Source organism: Oncorhynchus masou, chromosome 32 (assembly GCF_036934945.1).
Source record: "Oncorhynchus masou masou isolate Uvic2021 chromosome 32, UVic_Omas_1.1, whole genome shotgun sequence".
NCBI classification, from domain to species: domain Eukaryota; kingdom Metazoa; phylum Chordata; class Actinopteri; order Salmoniformes; family Salmonidae; genus Oncorhynchus; species Oncorhynchus masou.
Window position 1 is genome coordinate 6836024 of NC_088243.1, and position 21324 is coordinate 6857347.

At 52.5% G+C, this 21324-nt stretch overlaps 2 protein-coding genes across 2 annotated transcripts in view; both read right to left on the minus strand.

The window, feature by feature from the left end:
• The window catches only part of LOC135525506 (transcriptional-regulating factor 1-like), a 30595-nt gene extending 10177 nt beyond the window's left edge, over positions 1-20418 (minus strand). Inside the window, exons 1-9 of the mRNA XM_064953177.1 lie at positions 19359-20418; positions 19180-19226; positions 16427-16541; positions 15864-16243; positions 15424-15563; positions 14039-14142; positions 13260-13332; positions 12358-12446; positions 12161-12268 (exon numbers count right to left, since the gene is read on the minus strand). Coding sequence (XP_064809249.1) covers positions 12161-12268; positions 12358-12446; positions 13260-13332; positions 14039-14142; positions 15424-15563; positions 15864-16243; positions 16427-16541; positions 19180-19226; positions 19359-19478 — 1176 coding nt within the window. The 5' untranslated portion in view covers positions 19479-20418. The remainder of the gene's footprint in view (positions 1-12160; positions 12269-12357; positions 12447-13259; positions 13333-14038; positions 14143-15423; positions 15564-15863; positions 16244-16426; positions 16542-19179; positions 19227-19358) is intronic.
• LOC135525505 (putative mediator of RNA polymerase II transcription subunit 26) overlaps positions 20171-21324 on the minus strand; it is a 3962-nt gene continuing 2808 nt past the window's right edge. The window contains exon 2 of the mRNA XM_064953176.1: positions 20171-21324. This exon is cut by the window's right edge and continues 1177 nt beyond it. Coding sequence (XP_064809248.1) covers positions 20432-21324 — 893 coding nt within the window. The 3' untranslated portion in view covers positions 20171-20431.

The following is a 21324-nucleotide window of genomic DNA, read 5'->3' on the forward strand; positions in this document are numbered from 1 at the left end:
CAGTACAACAAACCCCCAGGGCCAGGACTGAGCAACCCAGCAGTACAACAGACCCCCAGGGCCAGGACTGAGCAACCCAGCAGTACAACAAACCCCCAGGGCCAGGACTGAGCAACCCAGCAGTAGAACAGAACCCCAGGGCCAGGACTGAGCAACCCAGCAGTACAACAGAACCCCAGGGCCAGGACTGAGCAACCCAGCAGTACAACAGTCCCCCAGGGCCAGGACTGAGCAACCCAGCAGTACAACAGACCCCCAGGGCCAGGACTGAGCAACCCAGCAGTACAACAGACCCCCAGGGCCAGGACTGAGCAACCTAGCAGTACAACAGACCTCCAGGGCAGGACCGAGCAACCCAGCAGTACAGCAGACCCCCAGGGCCAGGACTGAACAACCCAGCAGTACAACAGACCCCCAGGGCCAGGACTGAGCAACCCAGCAGTACAACAGACCCCCAGGGCCAGGACTGAGCAACCCAGCAGTACAACAGACCCCCAGGGCCAGGACTGAGCAACCCAGCAGTACAACAGACCCCCAGAGCCAGGACTGAGCAACCCAGCTGTACAACAGACCCCCAGAGCCAGGACTGAGCAACCCAGCAGTACAACAGACCCCCAGGGCCAGGACTGAGCAACCCAGCAGTACAACAGACCCCCAGAGCCAGGACTGAGCAACCCAGCAGTACAACAGTCCCCCAGGGCCAGGACTGAGCAACCCAGCAGTACAACAGACCCCCAGGGCCAGGACTGAGCAACCCAGCAGTACAACAGACCCCCAGAGCCAGGGCTGAGCAACCCAGCAGTACAACAGACCCCCAGGGCCAGGACTGAGCAACCCAGCAGTACAACAGACCCCCAGAGCCAGGACTGAGCAACCCAGCTGTACAATAGACCCCCAGTGCCAGGACTGAGCAACCCAGCAGTACAACAGACCCCCAGGGCCAGGACTGAGCAACCCAGCAGTAGAACAGAACCCCAGGGCCAGGACTGAGCAACCCAGCAGTACAACAGACCCCCAGGGCCAGGACTGAGCAACCCAGCAGTACAACAGACCCCCAGGGCCAGGACTGAGCAACCCAGCAGTACAACAGACCCCCAGAGCCAGGACTGAGCAACCCAGCAGTACAACAGACCCCAGGGCCAGGACTGAACAACCCAGCAGAACAACAGACCCCCAGGGCCAGAACTGAACAACCCAGCAGTACAACAGACCCCCAGGGCCAGGACTGAGCAACCCAGCAGTACAACAGACCCCCAGGGCCAGGACTGAGCAACCCAGCAGTACAACAGACCCACAGGGCCAGGACTGAGCAACCCAGCAGTACAACAGACCCCCAGGGCCAGGACTGAGCAACCCAGCAGTACAACAAACCCCCAGGGCCAGGACTGAGCAACCCAGCAGTACAACAAACCCCCAGGGCCAGGACTGAGCAACCCAGCAGTACAACAAACCCCCAGGGCCAGGACTGAGCAACCCAGCAGTACAACAGACCCCCAGGGCCAGGACTGAGCAACCCAGCAGTACAACAAACCCCCAGGGCCAGGACTGAGCAACCCAGCAGTAGAACAGAACCCCCAGGGCCAGGACTGAGCAACCCAGCAGTACAACAGACCCCCAGAGCCAGGACTGAGCAACCCAGCAGTAGAACAGAACCCCCAGGGCCAGGACTGAGCAACCCAGCAGTAGAACAGAACCCCAGAGCCAGGACTGAGCAACCCAGCAGTAGAACAGAACCCCCAGGGCCAGGACTGAGCAACCCAGCAGTACAACAGACCCCCAGGGCCAGGACTGAGCAACCCAGCAGTAGAACTGACCCCCAGGGCCAGGACTGAGCAACCCAGCAGTACAACAGACCTCCAGGGCCAGGACTGAGCAGCCCAGCAGTACAACAGACCCCCAGGGCCAGGACTGAGCAACCCAGCAATACAACAAACCCCCAGAGCCAGGACTGAGCAACCCAGCAGTACAACAGAACCCCCAGAGCCAGGACTGAGCAACCCAGCAGTACAACAGACCCCCAGGGCCAGGACTGAGCAACCCAGCAGTACAACAGACCTCCAGGGGCAGGACCGAGCAACCCAGCAGTACAACAGACCCCCAGGGCCAGGACTGAGCAACCCAGCAGTACAACAGACCACCAGAGCCAGCACTGAGCAACCCAGCAGTAGAACAGACCCCCAGGGCCAGGACTGAGCAACCCAGCAGTACAACAGACCCCCAGAGCCAGCACTGAGCAACCCAGCAGTAGAACAGAACCCCCAGGGCCAGGACTGAGCAACCCAGCAGTACAACAGACCCCCAGGGCCAGGACTGAGCAACCCAGCAGTAGAACAGAACCCCAGGGCCAGGACTGAGCAACCCAGCAGTACAACAGACCCCCAGGGCCAGGACTGAGCAACACAGCAGTACAACAGACCCCCAGGGCCAGGACCGAGCAACCCAACAGTACAACAGACCCCCAGGGCCAGGACTGAGCAACCCAGCAGTACAACAGACCCCCAGGGCCAGGACTGAGCAACCCAGCAGTACAACAAACCCCCAGAGCCAGGACTGAGCAACCCAGCAGTACAACAAACCCCCAGGGCCAGGACTGATCAACCCAGCAGTAGAACAGAACCCCCAGGGCCAGGACTGAGCAACCCAGCAGTACAACAGACCCCCAGGGCCAGGACTGAGCAACCCAGCAGTACAACAGACCTCCAGGGGCAGGACCGAGCAACCCAGCAGTACAACAGACCCCCAGGGCCAGGACTGAACAACCCTGCAGTACAACAGACCCCCAGGGCCAGGACTGAGCAACCCAGCAGTACAACAGACCCCCAGGGCCAGGACTGAGCAACCCAGCAGTACAACAGACCCCCAGAGCCAGGACTGAGCAACCCAGCAGTAGAACAGACCTCCAGGGGCAGGACCGAGCAACCCAGCAGTACAACAGACCCCCAGGGCCAGGACTGAGCAACCCAGCAGTACAACAGACCTCCAGGGGCAGGACCGAGCAACCCAGCAGTACAACAGACCCCCAGGGCCAGGACTGAGCAACCCAGCAGTACAACAGACCCCCAGAGCCAGGACTGAGCAACCCAGCAGTACAACAGACCCCCAGAGCCAGCACTGAGCAACCCAGCAGTAGAACAGAACCCCGAGGGCCAGGACTGAGCAACCCAGCAGTACAACAGACCCCCAGGGCCAGGACTGAGCAACCCAGCAGTAGAACAGAACCCCAGGGCCAGGACTGAGCAACCAAGCAGTAGAACAGACCCACAGGGCCAGGACTGAACAACCCAGCAGTACAACAGACCCCCAGGGCCAGGACTGAGCAACCCAGCAGTACAACAAACCCCAGGGCCAGGACTGAGCAACCCAGCAGTACAACAAACCCCCAGGGCCAGGACTGATCAACCCAGCAGTAGAACAGAACCCCCAGGGCCAGGACTGAGCAACCCAGCAGTACAACAGACCCCCAGGGCCAGGACTGAGCAACCCAGCAGTACAACAGACCTCCAGGGGCAGGACCGAGCAACCCAGCAGTACAACAGACCCCCAGGGCCAGGACTGAGCAACCCAGCAGTACAACAGACCCCCAGGGCCAGGACTGAACAACCCAGCAGTACAACAGACCCCCAGGGCCAGGACTGAGTAACCCAGCAGTACAACAGACCCCCAGGGCCAGGACTGAGCAACCCAGCAGTACAACAGACCTCCAGGGGCAGGACCGAGCAACCCAGCAGTACAACAGACCCCCAGGGCCAGGACTGAGCAACCCAGCAGTACAACAGACCCCCAGGGCCAGGACTGAGCAACCCAGCAGTACAACAGACCCCCAGAGCCAGGACTGAGCAACCCAGCAGTAGAACAGAACCCCCAGGGCCAGGACTGAGCAACCCAGCAGTACAACAGACCCCCAGGGCCAGGACTGAGCAACCCAGCAGTAGAACAGAACCCCAGGGCCAGGACTGAGCAACCCAGCAGTAGAACAGACCCACAGGGCCAGGACTGAGCAACCCAGCAGTACAACAGACCCCCAGGGCCAGGACTGAGCAACCCAGCAGTACAACAAACCCCAGGGCCAGGACTGAGCAACCCAGCAGTACAACAGACCCCCAGGGCCAGGACTGAGCAACCCAGCAGTACAACAAACCCCCAGAGCCAGGACTGAGCAACCCAGCAGTACAACAAACCCCCAGGGCCAGGACTGAGCAACCCAGCAGTAGAACAGAACCCCCAGGGCCAGGACTGAGCAACCCAGCAGTACAACAGACCCCCAGGGCCAGGACTGAGCAACCCAGCAGTACAACAAACCCCCAGGGGCAGGACCGAGCAACCCAGCAGTACAACAGACCCCCAGGGCCAGGACTGAACAACCCAGCAGTACAACAGACCGCCAGGGCCAGGACTGAGCAACCCAGCAGTACAACAGACCCCCAGGGCCAGGACTGAGTAACCCAGCAGTACAACAGACCCCCAGGGCCAGGACCGAGCAACCCAGCAGTACAACAGACCCCCAGGGCCAGGACTGAACAACCCAGCAGTACAACAGACCCCCAGGGCCAGGACTGAGTGACCCAGCAGTACAACAGACCCCCAGGGCCAGGACTGAGCAACCCAGCAGTACAACAGACCTCCAGGGGCAGGACCGAGCAACCCAGCAGTACAACAGACCCCCAGGGCCAGGACTGAGCAACCCAGCAGTACAACAGACCCCCAGAGCCAGGACTGAGCAACCCAGCAGTACAACAGACCCCCAGAGCCAGGACTGAGCAACCCAGCAGTACAACAGACCCCCAGGGCCAGGACTGAGCAACCCAGCAGTACAACAAACCCCCAGAGCCAGCACTGAGCAAACCAGCAGTAGAACAGAACCCCGAGGGCCAGGACTGAGCAACCCAGCAGTACAACAGACCCCCAGGGCCAGGACTGAGCAACCCAGCAGTACAACAAACCCCCAGAGCCAGCACTGAGCAAACCAGCAGTAGAACAGAACCCCGAGGGCCAGGACTGAGCAACCCAGCAGTACAACAGACCCCCAGGGCCAGGACTGAGCAACCCAGCAGTAGAACAGAACCCCAGGGCCAGGACTGAGCAACCCAGCAGTAGAACAGACCCACAGGGCCAGGACTGAGCAACCCAGCAGTACAACAGACCCCCAGGGCCAGGACTGAGCAACCCAGCAGTACAACAAACCCCAGGGCCAGGACTGAGCAACCCAGCAGTACAACAAACCCCAGGGCCAGGACTGAGCAACCCAAACCCAACAGTACAACAAACCGCCAGGGCCAGGACTGATCAACCCAGCAGTAGAACAGAACCCCCAGGGCCAGGACTGAGCAACCCAGCAGTACAACAGACCCCCAGGGCCAGGACTGAGCAACCCAGCAGTACAACAAACCCCCAGAGCCAGCACTGAGCAAACCAGCAGTAGAACAGAACCCCGAGGGCCAGGACTGAGCAACCCAGCAGTACAACAGACCCCCAGGGCCAGGACTGAACAACCCAGCAGTACAACAGACCGCCAGGGCCAGGACTGAGCAACCCAGCAGTACAACAGACCCCCAGGGCCAGGACTGAGTAACCCAGCAGTACAACAGACCCCCAGGGCCAGGACCGAGCAACCCAGCAGTACAACAGACCCCCAGGGCCAGGACTGAACAACCCAGCAGTACAACAGACCCCCAGGGCCAGGACTGAGCAACCCAGCAGTACAACAGACCTCCAGGGGCAGGACCGAGCAACCCAGCAGTACAACAGACCCCCAGGGCCAGGACTGAGCAACCCAGCAGTACAACAGACCCCCAGAGCCAGGACTGAGCAACCCAGCAGTACAACAGACCCCCAGAGCCAGCACTGAGCAACCCAGCAGTAGAACAGAACCCCGAGGGCCAGGACTGAGCAACCCAGCAGTACAACAGACCCCCAGGGCCAGGACTGAGCAACCCAGCAGTAGAACAGAACCCCAGGGCCAGGACTGAGCAACCCAGCAGTAGAACAGACCCACAGGGCCAGGACTGAGCAACCCAGCAGTACAACAGACCCCCAGGGCCAGGACTGAGCAACCCAGCAGTACAACAGACCCCCAGGGCCAGGACTGAGCAACCCAGCAGTACAACAAACCCCAGGGCCAGGACTGAGAAACCCAAACCCAACAGTACAACAAACCGCCAGGGCCAGGACTGATCAACCCAGCAGTAGAACAGAACCCCCAGGGCCAGGACTGAGCAACCCAGCAGTACAACAGACCCCCAGGGCCAGGACTGAGCAACCCAGCAGTACAACAGACCCCCAGAGCCAGCACTGAGCAAACCAGCAGTAGAACAGAACCCCGAGGGCCAGGACTGAGCAACCCAGCAGTACAACAGACCCCCAGGGCCAGGACTGAGCAACCCAGCAGTACAACAGACCCCCAGGGCCAGGACTGAGCAACCCAGCAGTAGAACAGAACCCCAGGGCCAGGACTGAGCAACCCAGCAGTAGAACAGACCCACAGGGCCAGGACTGAGCAACCCAGCAGTACAACAGACCCCCAGGGCCAGGACTGAGCAACCCAGCAGTACAACAAACCCCAGGGCCAGGACTGAGCAACCCAGCAGTACAACAGACCCCCAGGGCCAGGACTGAGCAACCCAGCAGTACAACAAACCCCAGGGCCAGGACTGAGCAACCCAAACCCAACAGTACAACAAACCGCCAGGGCCAGGACTGATCAACCCAGCAGTAGAACAGAACCCCCAGGGCCAGGACTGAGCAACCCAGCAGTACAACAGACCCCCAGAGCCAGCACTGAGCAACCCAGCAGTAGAACAGAACCCCGAGGGCCAGGACTGAGCAACCCAGCAGTACAACAGACCCCCAGGGCCAGGACTGAGCAACCCAGCAGTAGAACTGACCCCCAGGGCCAGGACTGAGCAACCCAGCAGTACAACAGACCCCCAGAGCCAGCACTGAGCAACCCAGCAGTAGAACAGAACCCCGAGGGCCAGGACTGAGCAACCCAGCAGTAGAACAGACCCACAGGGCCAGGACTGAGCAACCCAGCAGTACAACAGACCCCCAGGGCCAGGACTGAGCAACCCAGCAGTACAACAAACCCCCAGGGCCAGGACTGAGCAACCCAGCAGTACAACAGACCCCCAGGGCCAGGACTGAGCAACCCAGCAGTACAACAAACCCCAGGGCCAGGACTGAGCAACCCAAACCCAACAGTACAACAAACCGCCAGGGCCAGGACTGATCAACCCAGCAGTACAACAAACCCCAGGGCCAGGACTGAGCAACCCAGCAGTACAACAAACCCCCAAGGCCAGGACTGATCAACCCAGCAGTAGAACAGAACCCCCAGGGCCAGGACTGAGCAACCCAGCAGTACAACAGACCCCCAGGGCCAGGACTGAGCAACCCAGCAGTACAACAGACCCCCAGGGCCAGGACTGAACAACCCAGCAGTACAACAGACCCCCAGGGCCAGGACTGAGCAACCCAGCAGTACAACAGACCTCCAGGGCCAGGACCGAGCAACCCAGCAGTACAACAGACCCCCAGGGCCAGGACTGAGCAACCCAGCAGTACAACAGACCCCCAGAGCCAGGACTGAGCAACCCAGCAGTACAACAGACCCCCAGAGCCAGGACTGAGCAACCCAGCAGTACCACAAACCCCAGGGCCAGGACTGAGCAACCCAGCAGTACAACAGACCCCCAGAGCCAGGACTGAGCAACCCAGCTGTACAATAGACCCCCAGTGCCAGGACTGAGCAACCCAGCAGTACAACAGACCCCCAGAGCCAGGGCTGAGCAACCCAGCAGTACAACAGACCCCCAGGGCCAGGACTGAGCAACCCAGCAGTACAACAGACCCCCAGAGCCAGGACTGAGCAACCCAGCTGTACAATAGACCCCCAGTGCCAGGACTGAGCAACCCAGCAGTACAACAGACCCCCAGGGCCAGGACTGAGCCACCCTAGCAGTACAACAGACCCCCAGAGCCAGGACTGAGCAACCCAGCAGTACAACAGACCCCCAGGGCCAGGACTGAGCAACCCAGCAGTACAACAAACCCCCAGGGCCAGGACTGAGCAACCCAGCAGTAGAACAGAACCCCAGGGCCAGGACTGAGCAACCCAGCAGTACAACAAACCCCCAGGGCCAGGACTGATTAACCCAGCAGTACAACAGTCCCCCAGGGCCAGGACTGAGCAACCCAGCAGTACAACAAACCCCCAGGGCCAGGACTGAGCAACCCAGCAGTACAACAGACCCCCAGGGCCAGGACTGAGCAACCTAGCAGTACAACAGACCTCCAGGGCCAGGACTGAACAACCCAGCAGTACAACAGACCCCCAGTTCCAGGACTGAGCAACCCAGCAGTACAACAGACCCCCAGAGCCAGGACTGAGCAACCTAGCAGTACAACAGACCTCCAGGGCAGGACCGAGCAACCCAGCAGTACAGCAGACCCCCAGGGCCAGGACTGAACAACCCAGCAGTACAACAGACCCCCAGGGCCAGGACTGAGCAACCCTGCAGTACAACAAACCCCCAGGGCCAGGACTGAGTAACCCAGCAGTACAACAGTCCCCCAGGGCCAGGACTGAGCAACCCAGCAGTACAACAAACCCCCAGGGCCAGGACTGAGCAACCCAGCAGTACAACAGACCCCCAGGGCCAGGACTGAGCAACCTAGCAGTACAACAGACCTCCAGGGCCAGGACTGAACAACCCAGCAGTACAACAGACCCCCAGGGCCAGGACTGAGCAACCCAGCAGTACAACAGACCCCCAGAGCCAGGACTGAGCAACCTAGCAGTACAACAGACCTCCAGGGCAGGACCGAGCAACCCAGCAGTACAGCAGACCCCCAGGGCCAGGACTGAACAACCCAGCAGTACAACAGACCCCCAGCGCCAGGACTGAGCAACCCAGCAGTACAACAGACCCCCAGAGCCAGGACTGAGCAACCCAGCAGTACAATAGACCCCCAGGGCCAGGACTGAGCAACCCAGCAGTACAACAGACCCCCAGAGCCAGGACTGAGCAACCCAGCAGTACAACAGACCTCCATGGCCAGGACCGAGCAACCCAGCAGTACAACAGACCCCCAGGGCCAGGACTGAGCAACCCAGCAGTACAACAGACACCCAGGGCCAGGACTGAGCAACCCAGCAGTAGAACAGAACCCCAGGGCCAGGACTGAGCAACCCAGCAGTACAACAGACCCCCAGGGCCAGGACTGAGCAACCCAGCAGTACAACAGACACCCAGGGCCAGGACTGAGCAACCCAGCAGTAGAACAGAACCCCAGGGCCAGGACTGAGCAACCCAGCAGTACAACAGACCCCCAGGGCCAGGACTGAGCAACCCAGCAGTACAACAAACCCCAGGTCAGGACTGAGCAACCCAGCAGTACAACAGACCCCCAGGGCCAGGACTGAACAACCCAGCAGTACAACAGACCCCCAGGGCCAGGACTGAGCAACCCAGCAGTACAACAGACCCCCAGGGCCAGGACTGAGCAACCCAGCAGTACAACAGACCCCCAGAGCCAGGACTGAGCAACCCAGCAGTACAACAGACCCCCAGAGCCAGGACTGAGCAACCCAGCAGTACAACAGACCCCCAGGGCCAGGACTGAGCAACCCAGCAGTACAACAGACCCCCAGAGCCAGGACTGAGCAACCCAGCAGTACAACAGACCCCCAGGGCCAGGACTGAGCAACCCAGCAGTAGAACAGACCCCCAGAGCCAGGACTGAGCAACCCAGCAGTACAACAGACCCCCAGGGCCAGGACTGAGCAACCCAGCAGTACAACAGACCCCCAGAGCCAGGACTGAACAACCCAGCAGTACAACAGACCCCCAGGGCCAGGACTGAGCAACCCAGCAGCTAGAGATTGCCTAAATAGATATCTCCCCTTGCATCTCCCAAGTCTTTTCTCACATTTTTGTTTTACATGTTGGGAAAAGCCACTATCAACCGTTGATACAGTTTGGAAATCAACTTTAGAGGTTTGTCAGACTGCCTCACAATAGTTTACAACGTTGAAGCTTCTTGCTTGGCCAGTGTTTGCTGCACAGAGAGAATAAAGGTATCTATGGAAGTTCCCTGGCTGTCTGACCCTGATGAGACCCCTGTCACCATCAGGTCCTGCTCAGATTGATTTTTTATTTGACCTTTATTTAACTAGGCAAGTTAGTTAAGAACAAATTCTTATTTTCAATGATGACCTAGGAACAGTGGGTTAACTGCCTGTTCAGGGGCAGAACGACAGATTTGTACCTTGTCAGCTCGGGGATATGAACTTGCAACCTTTCGGTTACTAGTCCAACACCCTAACCACGAGGCTACACTGCCGCCCCAAATAATGAGGCATGACAAAGAATTACCTTGGTGTACATTTATACATTATATTATCCAAGAATAGAATCAATGGTTCAATAATTGAAATTACCAGATCCCAGACTGTAGCCGACCCATCAACTCAAGATGGAACTTTGTATCCATTCCCTGGTTGTTATAATATACTGCAATGTTCACCTGAGCTACGTAGACTGGTCTTCCCTGGCTGTCTGACCCTGCTGGGACACCTGTCACCTGTCATCTGATCCTGCTAAGAGACATGATGAGCACAGTGTTGTGTGTTGACTGTGCACCATGACAGTGAAGCCTGTGGAGCTGTTAATACCATGTCAGTGTGAAAACTAGGGAATTAGCTAGGGAAACTGACAGATCAATAACATTGCATTGCTATACTGACTAATAAAAACTAACATTAAGCTGAAAAAATGTCCAAATATATTGGTCTTCAATCGTTTGGCCACTGTTTTCATCGTTTGATTCAAGTCTAGTGTTATTGAGGTAAAAAATAATAGCTAAAGTTAGTGAGCTAGCTAGCTAACATTAGCTAAAGTTTGGATAGCTCTAGATAATAGTGCTATGGTACATCTTTAAATGTACTTCTGTTGAAATGGGACAAAACAAAGGCTTCAAAATATTTCCATACACACAACAGCCTTAAGGTACTGCTACCTGACATATAGCTAGAGGCTAGCTAGAGCTGAACTTGCTGTGGTAGCTACTAGTTAGCTATCTAGCTGCTAATAGTTCATTCACTTCAGTGGAAAGGGGATGAAACATTAGCTAACATAACATGTCAGTTACAATTCTAGCTCAGCACTGGGGTTAAATAACAACAATTGTGTCAAACAACTAGCTAGATCATTCAACGAGTAGCCAGTTTCTGCTATGCTTGCTTTTACAACTCTGAGAAAAAGCGCAACACAGACCGCAACTGCCTCTGTGCATCTCTCCTGTGCTGGTCCTATATGCCAGCCTTTCAGAAGCTTTGCCTTCGCACAGCCTGTCCGCATGCTCTGTGGTGTCCAGTACAGTCCTAAATCCAGCTGGCTGAAACCGGAAACCAGCCTACCCGACCGCTCTGAGGCATCCACATGGTCTTAAAGCACACCGTAAAACTGCGTTTTGTATCACAGCGCAATTATAAAACTGGACAGGGGGGGGGGTCATATCCTCCCTGTCCCCAGTGAAATTTGCGCCCCTGTCAATCTTCATGTGAATAAATACATGCTTAGAAGCCAATAATGGAGATAATAATTGGTTCTAACACACTAGATATATGCCCTGATTATGTTTAAATCACGCAGAACAAGTGATAATGATAATTTAGTAGCTATTGTCAGCCTGCAGTACCCTGGTTGGCCTTCAACTTGAGATACTCAATCAGAGGGGGCAGCACTGAGCTAGCCTGCAACGTTATTTCCTCGGGAAGCTCAAACGTCCTTGGCTTCAAATGTGCTTTTGAATCTTCACAAAGGAATGACTGGTGTCATGTGATCAATGGCTCTGTCCATTCAGATATACAGTCATTGGCCCAGAGAGGTCAGCTGATCTGTTTATTGAGAGCTCCCTATTGGTGGGGCACCTCCTCAAGTCCCTCCCTAACCATTATGCCTCCTTATCAAAGAGCAGAGACACAGTATGGTTCCCAGCAATATAAAATGGCTTCCTTTACTTCGTCACTATGTGAAAGCCCTGGATAGACTAACGACTGAACGCCTTCACTGGAAAACAGAAAGTGATGCAGCATTCAACAAGGCTGATTGTATGTGAACGTTTCTTTACACATGCTAACATATTCCATAAGCTTTTTTACCTCAGGCAGTGTGCTGGCCAGCCCGACCGGGGTCCTTACATTTAGACGCAGCCTCCTCTTCCAGGTGTAGTAATACTCTACACACTGAGACACTGACTTAGTCCCCACCTACACACACACACACACACACAAGTTAGTCCTAAAATCTATAGAGTGATAGTAGTTAGTGAGCGTGTGAAAAGCGTTGTGTTCCGTACCGTTTTCTGAATGCGGTGGAAGTCCTTCTGGTACATCATGAAGGCTTTCTTCACCAACCTCTTCTCCACTGGACTCCATGTATCACTCCCTGAGACAGAGAGAGACATATTTATATATATATATATATATATATATATATATATATACATATAGAGAGAGAGAGAGAGAGAGAGAGGAGAGAGAAAAAAATATATATATATAGAGAGAGAGAGAGAGAGAGAGAGAGAGAGAGAGAGAGAGAGAGAGAGAGAGAGAGAGAGAGAGAGAGAGAAGAGAGAGTGAGAGAGATTATATATATATATATATATATAGAGAGAGAGAGAGATAAATATATATATATAGAGAGAGAGAGAGAAATATATATATATATATATATATATATATATATATATATATAGAGAGAGAGAGAGAGAGAGAGAGAGAGAGAGAGAGGGGGAGAGAGAGGTGAGAGAGAGAGAGAGAGAGGTGCGAGAGAGAGAGAGGTGTGAGAGAGAGAGAGAAAGATAGACAGGGATATATATAGAGAGAAAGAGACAGAGAAAGAGGGAAAGAGAGAGAGAAAGAGAGAAAAAGACAGACAGGGTGAGAGAGTGTCTGACAGACCAACCAACTTGCACATGTCCTCTATGCCATTGTTATTTTTACCCTAAATTATTGCTGTTACTGATTGACAATCTTGATTATCTTGACTATCGTCGACAATCATGATTATTATAATTTTTAATTATGTTAATATTGTAAATGTATCACTTCATCTCAAAAGTATGTTTTGGCAAGATGTACATTGTTACGTCATGCTAATAAAGCAAATTTAAAAATAAAATAAAAAGATAATTGAGAGAGACAGAGCTGAATGTATGAAACTACTTAGACAGTGTTTGAGCGTGTGAATCACACACACCTGCGTAGTGGTAGGAGGAGAGAGAGTTGGCTGTCATTGGCCAGTGGTGAAGGAGCATCTTCTCCAGCGTTACCTATAGGAGGTGGAGACAGAGAGAGGAAATGAGGGAAATCTCAAGACTGATTCATCAAATGATTTATTGGTTGATTGATTTTATTGATCAGATAATTAAAAGGCTGCGTTAGCCAGAGACGATAGGTTTGGAGTTGGAGCTGAGGTTAGCTGAGGTGAGGTTAGGTTAGGTGAGGTGAGGTTAGGTTAGGTGAGGTGAGGTTAGGTTAGGTGAGGTTAGGTTAGGTTAGGTGAGGTTAGGTTAGGTGAGGTGAGGTGAGGTGAGGTGAGGTTAGGTGAGGTTAGTTGAGCTTAGGTGAGGTGAGGTTAGGTGAGGTTAGGTGAGGTGAGATTAGGTGAGGTGAGGTTAGGTGAGGTGAGGTTTTGTTAGGTTAGCTGAGGTTAGGTTAGGTGAGGTGAGGTTAGGTTAGGTGAGGTGAGGTGAGGTTAGGTGAGGTGAGGTTAGGTGAGCTTAGGTGAGGTGAGGTTTGGTTAGGTTAGGTGAGGTTAGGTTAGGTGAGGTTAGGTGAGGTTAGGTGAGGTGAGGTGAGGTTAGGTGAGGTGAGGTTAGGTGAGGTTAGGTGAGGTTAGGTGGGGTTAAGTGAGGTGAGGTTAGGTTAGGTTAGGACACGACATTACAACACAGTGATTAGTGTTACAGATGCTGATTTTCCCTCAGAGACAAACAACATGTGATTGATTGAGGTGATGTAAATGTAAACTCTGACCAGGAAGTCTCCTCTGCTCTCGGATAGGCTGTGCAGGGCGTACTCAGAGTTAGTCCCGCCCCCCGGACACACACTGGAACATGACATCATCAACAGACACTCCACTGGAGAGAGAGAAAGATGATCTCTTTTGAGAGGGAACGTGACCACACTATTCAGTCGACATGATTTTGTACGGAATGTGTGTGTGTGTGTGTGTGTGTGTGTGTGTGTGTGTGTGTGTGTGTGTGTGTGTGTGTGTGTGTGTGTGTGTGTGTGTGTGTGTGTGTGTGTGTGTGTGCGTGTGCGTGTGCGCGTGCGTACGTGTGCGTGTGCGCGTGTGCGCGTGTGTGCGTGTGCGCGTGTACGCGTGTGTGTGTGTGTGTGTGTGTGTGTGTGTGTGTGTGTGTGTGTGTGTGTGTGTGTGTGTGTGCGTGTGCGTGTGCGTGTGCGTGTGTGTGTGTGTGTGTGAGTGGAGGTTCCTAAGAGGAGGAAGGAGAGGACCGTCCTCAGTGAATTTCAGAAAAATAAAATTGTGAAACATTTATAAAGTTATCCTTTTTAGATAAAACTACACTAAATATATTCACGTCAACCAAATAATTGAATAAAACACAATGTTTTGCAATGAAGGTATACAGTAGCCTCAACAGCACTCTGTAGGGTAGCACCATGATGTAGCCGGAATACAGCTCGTTTCCGTCCTCCTTTGTGTACTTTGAATCCAATACAAACCCTAGGAGGCTCATGGTTCTCACCCCTTTCCATAGACTTACACAGTAATTATGACAACTTCCGGAGGACATCCTCCAACCTATCAGAGCTATTGCAGCATGAACTGACATGATGTCCACCCAATCAAAGGATCCAAGAATGAATCTAGAACTGAAAGCATAAGCTACAGCTAGCTAGCATTGCAGTGCATCAAACGCAGTGAGTAGTTGACTCAAAGAGAGAGAAAGACAATATATATCCAATTTAGCAGACGCTTTTGTCCAAAGCGACTTACAAGTCGGCTGGGGCCACTACTTTTTTACATATGGGTGGCCCCAGCGGGAATCGAACCCACGACGCTTGGCGTTGCAAGCGCCATGCTCTACCGACTGAGCCACACAGGACCCAATAGTTGAACAGTTTAGAACAAATTAACTCATTCACTTTCTTAGCTAGCAAATGCAGCTAGCTAGTTTAGCTTACTCAAACACCTGGCTAAAACAGAGAGGGATGCTATGTTAGCTAGTTGGGTATGGCTATCCAACACTGGAACTCTTCCACGTCAAGGTAAGCTTTTGGTATAATTAATTGATTGCCACCGGGACCTGACGGTGTAACTGCTAAACTGCTTGCTGTATACTGTACTGCACGATTGTAGCGGGTGTACTAATGCATTAGCTGTGTGTGTGTACCTCTGTGCTGGGTGGATGAGTTCTCCAGGGCATCCCAGGGCGTCCACAACACCAGTGCTTTGTGGGTGTCTGAGTGAGAGTGTCTTTGGTCCTGAAGAGGTGGGACATCAGCCTGAAATCCAATCCCCACGTTGATCCTCCTGTGAGTGATAGGTCAATAACCAATCATAGTTGTGTATGCTTCACAGATGTGTTTCTCTGCACTGAAAATAGACTTGAAGTGTACAAGATGGTTAAGTAATGCAAGTTTTGCATTCTGATGCATCACTACAGCCAGTGTAGGTGATTGGGTAGGAGGTAGGTATGGGGTGATTGTGTAGGAGGTTAGTAAGGGGCGATGTGATTGGGTAGGAGGTTAGTAAGGGGCGATGTGATTGGGTAGGAGGTTAGTAAGGGGTGATGTGATTGGGTACAAGGTTAGTAAGGGCTGATGTTCTTACGGTTTGATCTTTATTGGATGCTCCCCGGACATTAGCATGTCACCATCACTTGTGGTTAGAGAGCAGTATAGCCCAGTTCCATCCCTGTCTGGCCTCAGCATGGGAGGAGGGGTGTAGTTGGTCAGTTGAACAATTGAACGCAGAACACTCTGGAACACCATAGCACCCCTAGTGGACTGGCGGTGCAGGACAAGAGCAGAGTGGCAATGGGGATACATCCTCTTTTCTTGTTTCCTTTCTTTCCATCCCCTCCTTCCCTCATCCTCCCCCTCTTGGTGCTCCTCTTCCAGGCATGGAAATGGGGAGGCAGGGAGTCTGACGGGCACAGAGACGGGCATCACTATGGGGACAGGAGACCCTGGAATCACCCCTTCCTTCTGCTGAGAGAGAGAGAGAGAGAGAGAGAGAGAGAGAGAGAGAGAAGAGAGAGAATTTACATTACAGGGATAGAGAATTACTGTGTGTGTGTGTGTGTGTGTGTGTGTGTGTGTGTGTGTGTGTGTGTGTGTGTGTGTGTGTGTGTGTGTGTGTGTGTGTGTGTGTGTGTGTGTGTTTCGTCTCACCGTCCTGTATGTTTGTGACCTGCCGGGCTGTCCTCGGAGTCCTCTGTGAGAGCGCATGTGTCCGTTAAGAGCAGGAAGACTCTTAAAGTCCCTCTGACACACAGAACACATCAACCTGCTGACACACACACATCATCATCATTAATATCATCATCATCATCATCATCATAATCAATATTATCATCATAATCAATATCATCATAATCAATATCATCATCATAATCAATATTATCATCCTCATCATCATAATCAACATCATCATCATCATAATCAATATTATCATCATCATAATCATTACCATCATCATCATCAACATCATAATCAATATCATCATAATCAATAGCATCACCATTATCATCGTCATCATCAATATCATCATGATCATAATAAATATTATCATCATAATCAATATCAATATTATCATCATCATCATCAATACAAACACCATATTGGATCAAAAAGTGTCTTAGTTGGTGGGCGTGGCAGGGGGTGGCAATGGGCGTGGTCACGGCTGAATTTGGTCAAAGCCCCGGTCAATAACTGTTGAGGCCCCCATCTTGGTGGAGAGACATGTTGGTGTTTTAAAGCCAATTTCCTGTAATTCTACACATTTTTAACATAGCTGATTAAAATGTTGTAGTTTGAAATCTAATTTCCTGCAATTATATTTGTATTTTATTTAACTAGGCAAGTCAGTTAAGAACAAATTCTTATTTTCAATGACGGCCTAGGGTTAACTGCCTATTCAGGGGCAGAACGACAGATTTGTACCTTGTCAGCTTGAGGGTTTGAACTTGCAACCTTCCGGTTACTAGTCCAACTCTCTAACCACAAGGCTACGCTGCCGCCCCATATGCATTTTGCCAGGGATGTGTCCCTATGCTCAAACCAGTCAAAGGTTTGGACACACCTACTCATTTTTGCTATTTTTTTACACTGTAGAATAATAGTGAAGACAATAAAACTATGAAATAACACATATGGAATCATGTAGTAACCAAAAAAGTGTTAAAGAAATCAAAATATATTTTATATTTGAGATTCTTCAACGAGCCACCCTTTGCCATGATGACAGCTTTGCACACTCTTGGCATTCTCTCAACCAGATTCATGAGGTAGTCACCTGGAATGCATTTCAATTAACAGGTGTGCCTTGTTAAAAGTTAATTGGGTGGAATTCCGTTCATTCTTAGTGTGTTTGAGCGGATCAGTTGTATTGTGACAAGGTAGGGGTGGTATACAGAAGATAGCCCTATTTTGTAAAAGACCAAGTCCATATTATGGCAAGAACAGCTCAAATAAGCAAAGGGAAACGACAGTCCATCATTACTTTAAGACATGAAGCTCAGTCAATTCAGAAAATGTCAAGAACTTTGAAAGTTTCTTAATTAAAGTGCAGTCGCAAAAACCATCAAGCGCTATGAAACTGGCTCTCACGAGGATCGCTATAGGAAGGGAAGCCCCAGAGTTACCTCTGCTACAGAGGATAAGTTCATTAGAGTTACCTGGCTGTCATGAGGACCGCCACAGGAAAGGAAGACCCAGAGTTACCTCTGCTACAGAGGATAAGTTCATTAGAGTTACCTGGCTGTCATGAGGACCACCACAGGAAAGGAAGACCCAGAGTTACCTCTGCTACAGAGGATAAGTTCATTAGAGTTACCAGCCAAAATAAATGTTGCAGCCCAAATAAATGCTTCACAATGTTTAAGTAACAGACACATTTCAACATCAACTGTTCAGAGGAGACTGCATGAATCAGGCCTTCATGGTCAAATTGCTGCAAAGAAACGACTTCTAAAGTGCACCAATAACAAGAAGAGACTTTCTTGGGCAAAGAAAAATGAGCAATGGGCATTAGACCAGTGGAAATCTGTCCTTTGGTCTGATGAGTCCATATTTTTGGTTACAACAGCCGCATCTTTGTGGGACACAGTGTAGGAGAACATCTCCGCATGTGTGGTACCCAACGTGAAACATGGAGGAGGAGGTGTGATGTTATGGGGGTGCTTTGCTGGTGACACTGTCAGTGATTTATTTAGAATTGAAGTTACACTTAACCAGCACGGCTACCACAGCATTCTGCAGCGATACGCCATCCCATCTGGTTTGAGCTTAGTGGGACTATCATTTGGTTTTCAACAGGACAATAACCCAACACAAGTTCTGTAAGGGCTATTTGACCAAGAAGGAGATTGATGGAGTGCTGCATCAGATGACCTGGCCTCCACAATCCCCGACCTCAACCCAATAGAGATGGTTTGGGATGAGTTGGACCGCAGAGTGAAGCAAAAGCAGCCAACAAGTGCTCAGCATATGTGGGAACTCCTTCAAGACTGTTGGAAAAGCATTCCAGGTGAAGCTGGTTGAGAGAATGCCACGATTGTTCAAAGCCGCCATTAAGGCAAAGGGTGAATACTTTGAAGAATCTCAAATATAAAATATATTTTGTTTTGCTTAACACTTTTTTTCAGTACTACTATTTCACACACACACACACACACACACACACACACACACACACACACACACACACATAAAAGCAAGCAAGCACACACACGCACGCACGCACACACACACACACACACACACACACACACACACACACACACACACACACACACATGAAAGCAAGCAAGCACACAAACACGCACGCACGCACACACACACACACACGCACACACACACACACATGAAATTAAGCAAGCACACACACACACACACACACGCACGCACACACACACACAGCATACCTGCAGTTTGGTGTCTCATAGTTTCCCAAATGTTCTGTCAATGTCATCTAAAAGAGCAACAAAACCAGCATTAATTTAACACACTGTTAAGTATATCAGATATCCTTAATGCTTTAGTTTTTAGCTCAGTGAGCTAACACAGACTACCCAGACTCCCCCTTGGGAGGATGTTGCTGTACCTGTGTCTGCTGTGCTGGGGGCAAGTCGAGAGGCTTCAGATGGTTCAATTGATTCAAATGGTTCAAGTGATTGAATTGATTCAGGTGGTTCACGTGTGGTCCTCTCCTCTCTGTGGTCATCTGCTGGACGGCTGGACTTACCCCCCTCTCTGACTCCCACCCCCCATGCAGGAGGAGAGGGGGAGAGAGGTAGAGAGGGCTGCATCTAGGGCTAGGGTTAGGGTAGGTAATATAGGAAGGGCTTGGGCTGGGCTGGTTAGGATGGGGTATGGGGCTGGATTGAGGGCTGAGGTGAGGATAAGAGTAGGGACTATGGTTAGGGTGGGAGCTGTAGGTAGGGTTAGAATTGGGGCTGTAAGTGGTGTTAGGATTTGGGCTGTAGGTAGGGTTAGGGTTGAGGTTTGGGCTGTAGGTAGGTTTGGGGTTATGGTTGGGGCTGCAGGTAGGGTTGGGGGTGTAGGTCGGGTTGGGTTTGGGGTTAGGGTTAGGGTTGGGTTTGGGGTTGGGTTTGGGGTTAGGGTTGGGGATAGGGTTTGGGCTATAGGTAGGGTTAGGGTTGGGGCTGTAGGTGGGGTTGGGGTTGGAGTTAGGGTTGGGGATAGGGTTTGGGCTATAGGTAGGGTTAGGGTTGGGTTTGGGGTTAGGGTTAGGGTTGGGGTTGGGGTTAGGGTTAGGGTTGGAGACAGGGTTTGGGCTATAGGTGGGGTTAGGTTTGGGGCTGTAGGTGGGGTTGGGGTTAGGCTTGGAGCTGTAGGTAGGATTAGGGTTAGGGTAGGGGCTGTAGGTAGGGTTAGGGTTGGGGCTGTAGGTAGGGTTGGGGTTAGGGTTGGGGCTGGGGTTGGGGTTGTGGCTGTAGGCAGGGTTGGGTTTGGGGAAGAGGCTGTACTTGGAATGAAGATGGGGATTAGAGCTGGGATTGGAATGAAGATGGGGATTAGATCTGGGATAGGATTGAGGGTGAGAGTTAAAGTTAGAGTTGGGATGAGAGTGGAAGTGAGGGAAAAAGTAAGGGTTGGAGTAAGACTGGGGACCAGGGTACAAGGGTGAGGAGGGTGAGGAGGGTTCCACAGAGGTTAGAGGGCTCTGTGCTGGCTGTGTGTACAAACAGGGGCTTTGTTGTTGGTCTGCGTGGGCCTGTGTGTACAGATAGGAGCTTTGTTGTTGGTCTGCGTGGGCCTGTGTGTACAGATAGGAGCTTTGTGCATGGGTCTGTGTTTGAGTGTAGGAGATGTGTGTGTGCTGCTGGGTGTGACTGTGGTTCTGTGAGGGGGCTGTGGGGGGCAGTAGCCCCCTCCCTGTCCTTGTTCTCGTCTCTGGAGCTGGGCTAGGATGTGGAGTCTGACCTGGTGCTTCTGGCTCTGTAGCTGGCTCTGGACAGACTGGTGCTGGTGATGGTCCACCTGGTTCTGTAGCTGGCTCTGGACAGACTGATGCTGGTGATGGTCCAGCTGGTTCTGTAGCTCGCTCTGGACAGACTGATGCTGGTGATGGTCCAGCTGGTTCTGTAGCTGGCTCTGGACAGACTGATGCTGGCGATGGTCCAGCTGGTTCTGTAGCTGGCTCTGGACAGACTGATGTTGGTGATGGTCCAGCTGGTTCTGTAGCTGGCTCTGGACAGACTGATGCTGGTGATGGTCCAGCTGGTTCTGTAGCTCGCTCTGGACAGACTGATGCTGGTGATGGTCCAGCTGGTTCTGTAGCTGGCTCTGGACAGACTGATGCTGGCGATGGTCCAGCTGGTTCTGTAGCTGGCTCTGGACAGACTGATGTTGGTGATGGTCCAGCTGGTTCTGTAGCTGGCTCTGGACAGACTCATGGTGGTGATGGTCCAGCTGGTTCTGTAGCTGGCTCTGGACAGACTGATGGTGGTGATGGTCCAGCTGGTTCTGTAGCTGGCTCTGGACAGACTGATGCTGGTGATGGTCCAGCTGGTTCTGTAGCTGGCTCTGGACAGACTGATGGTGGT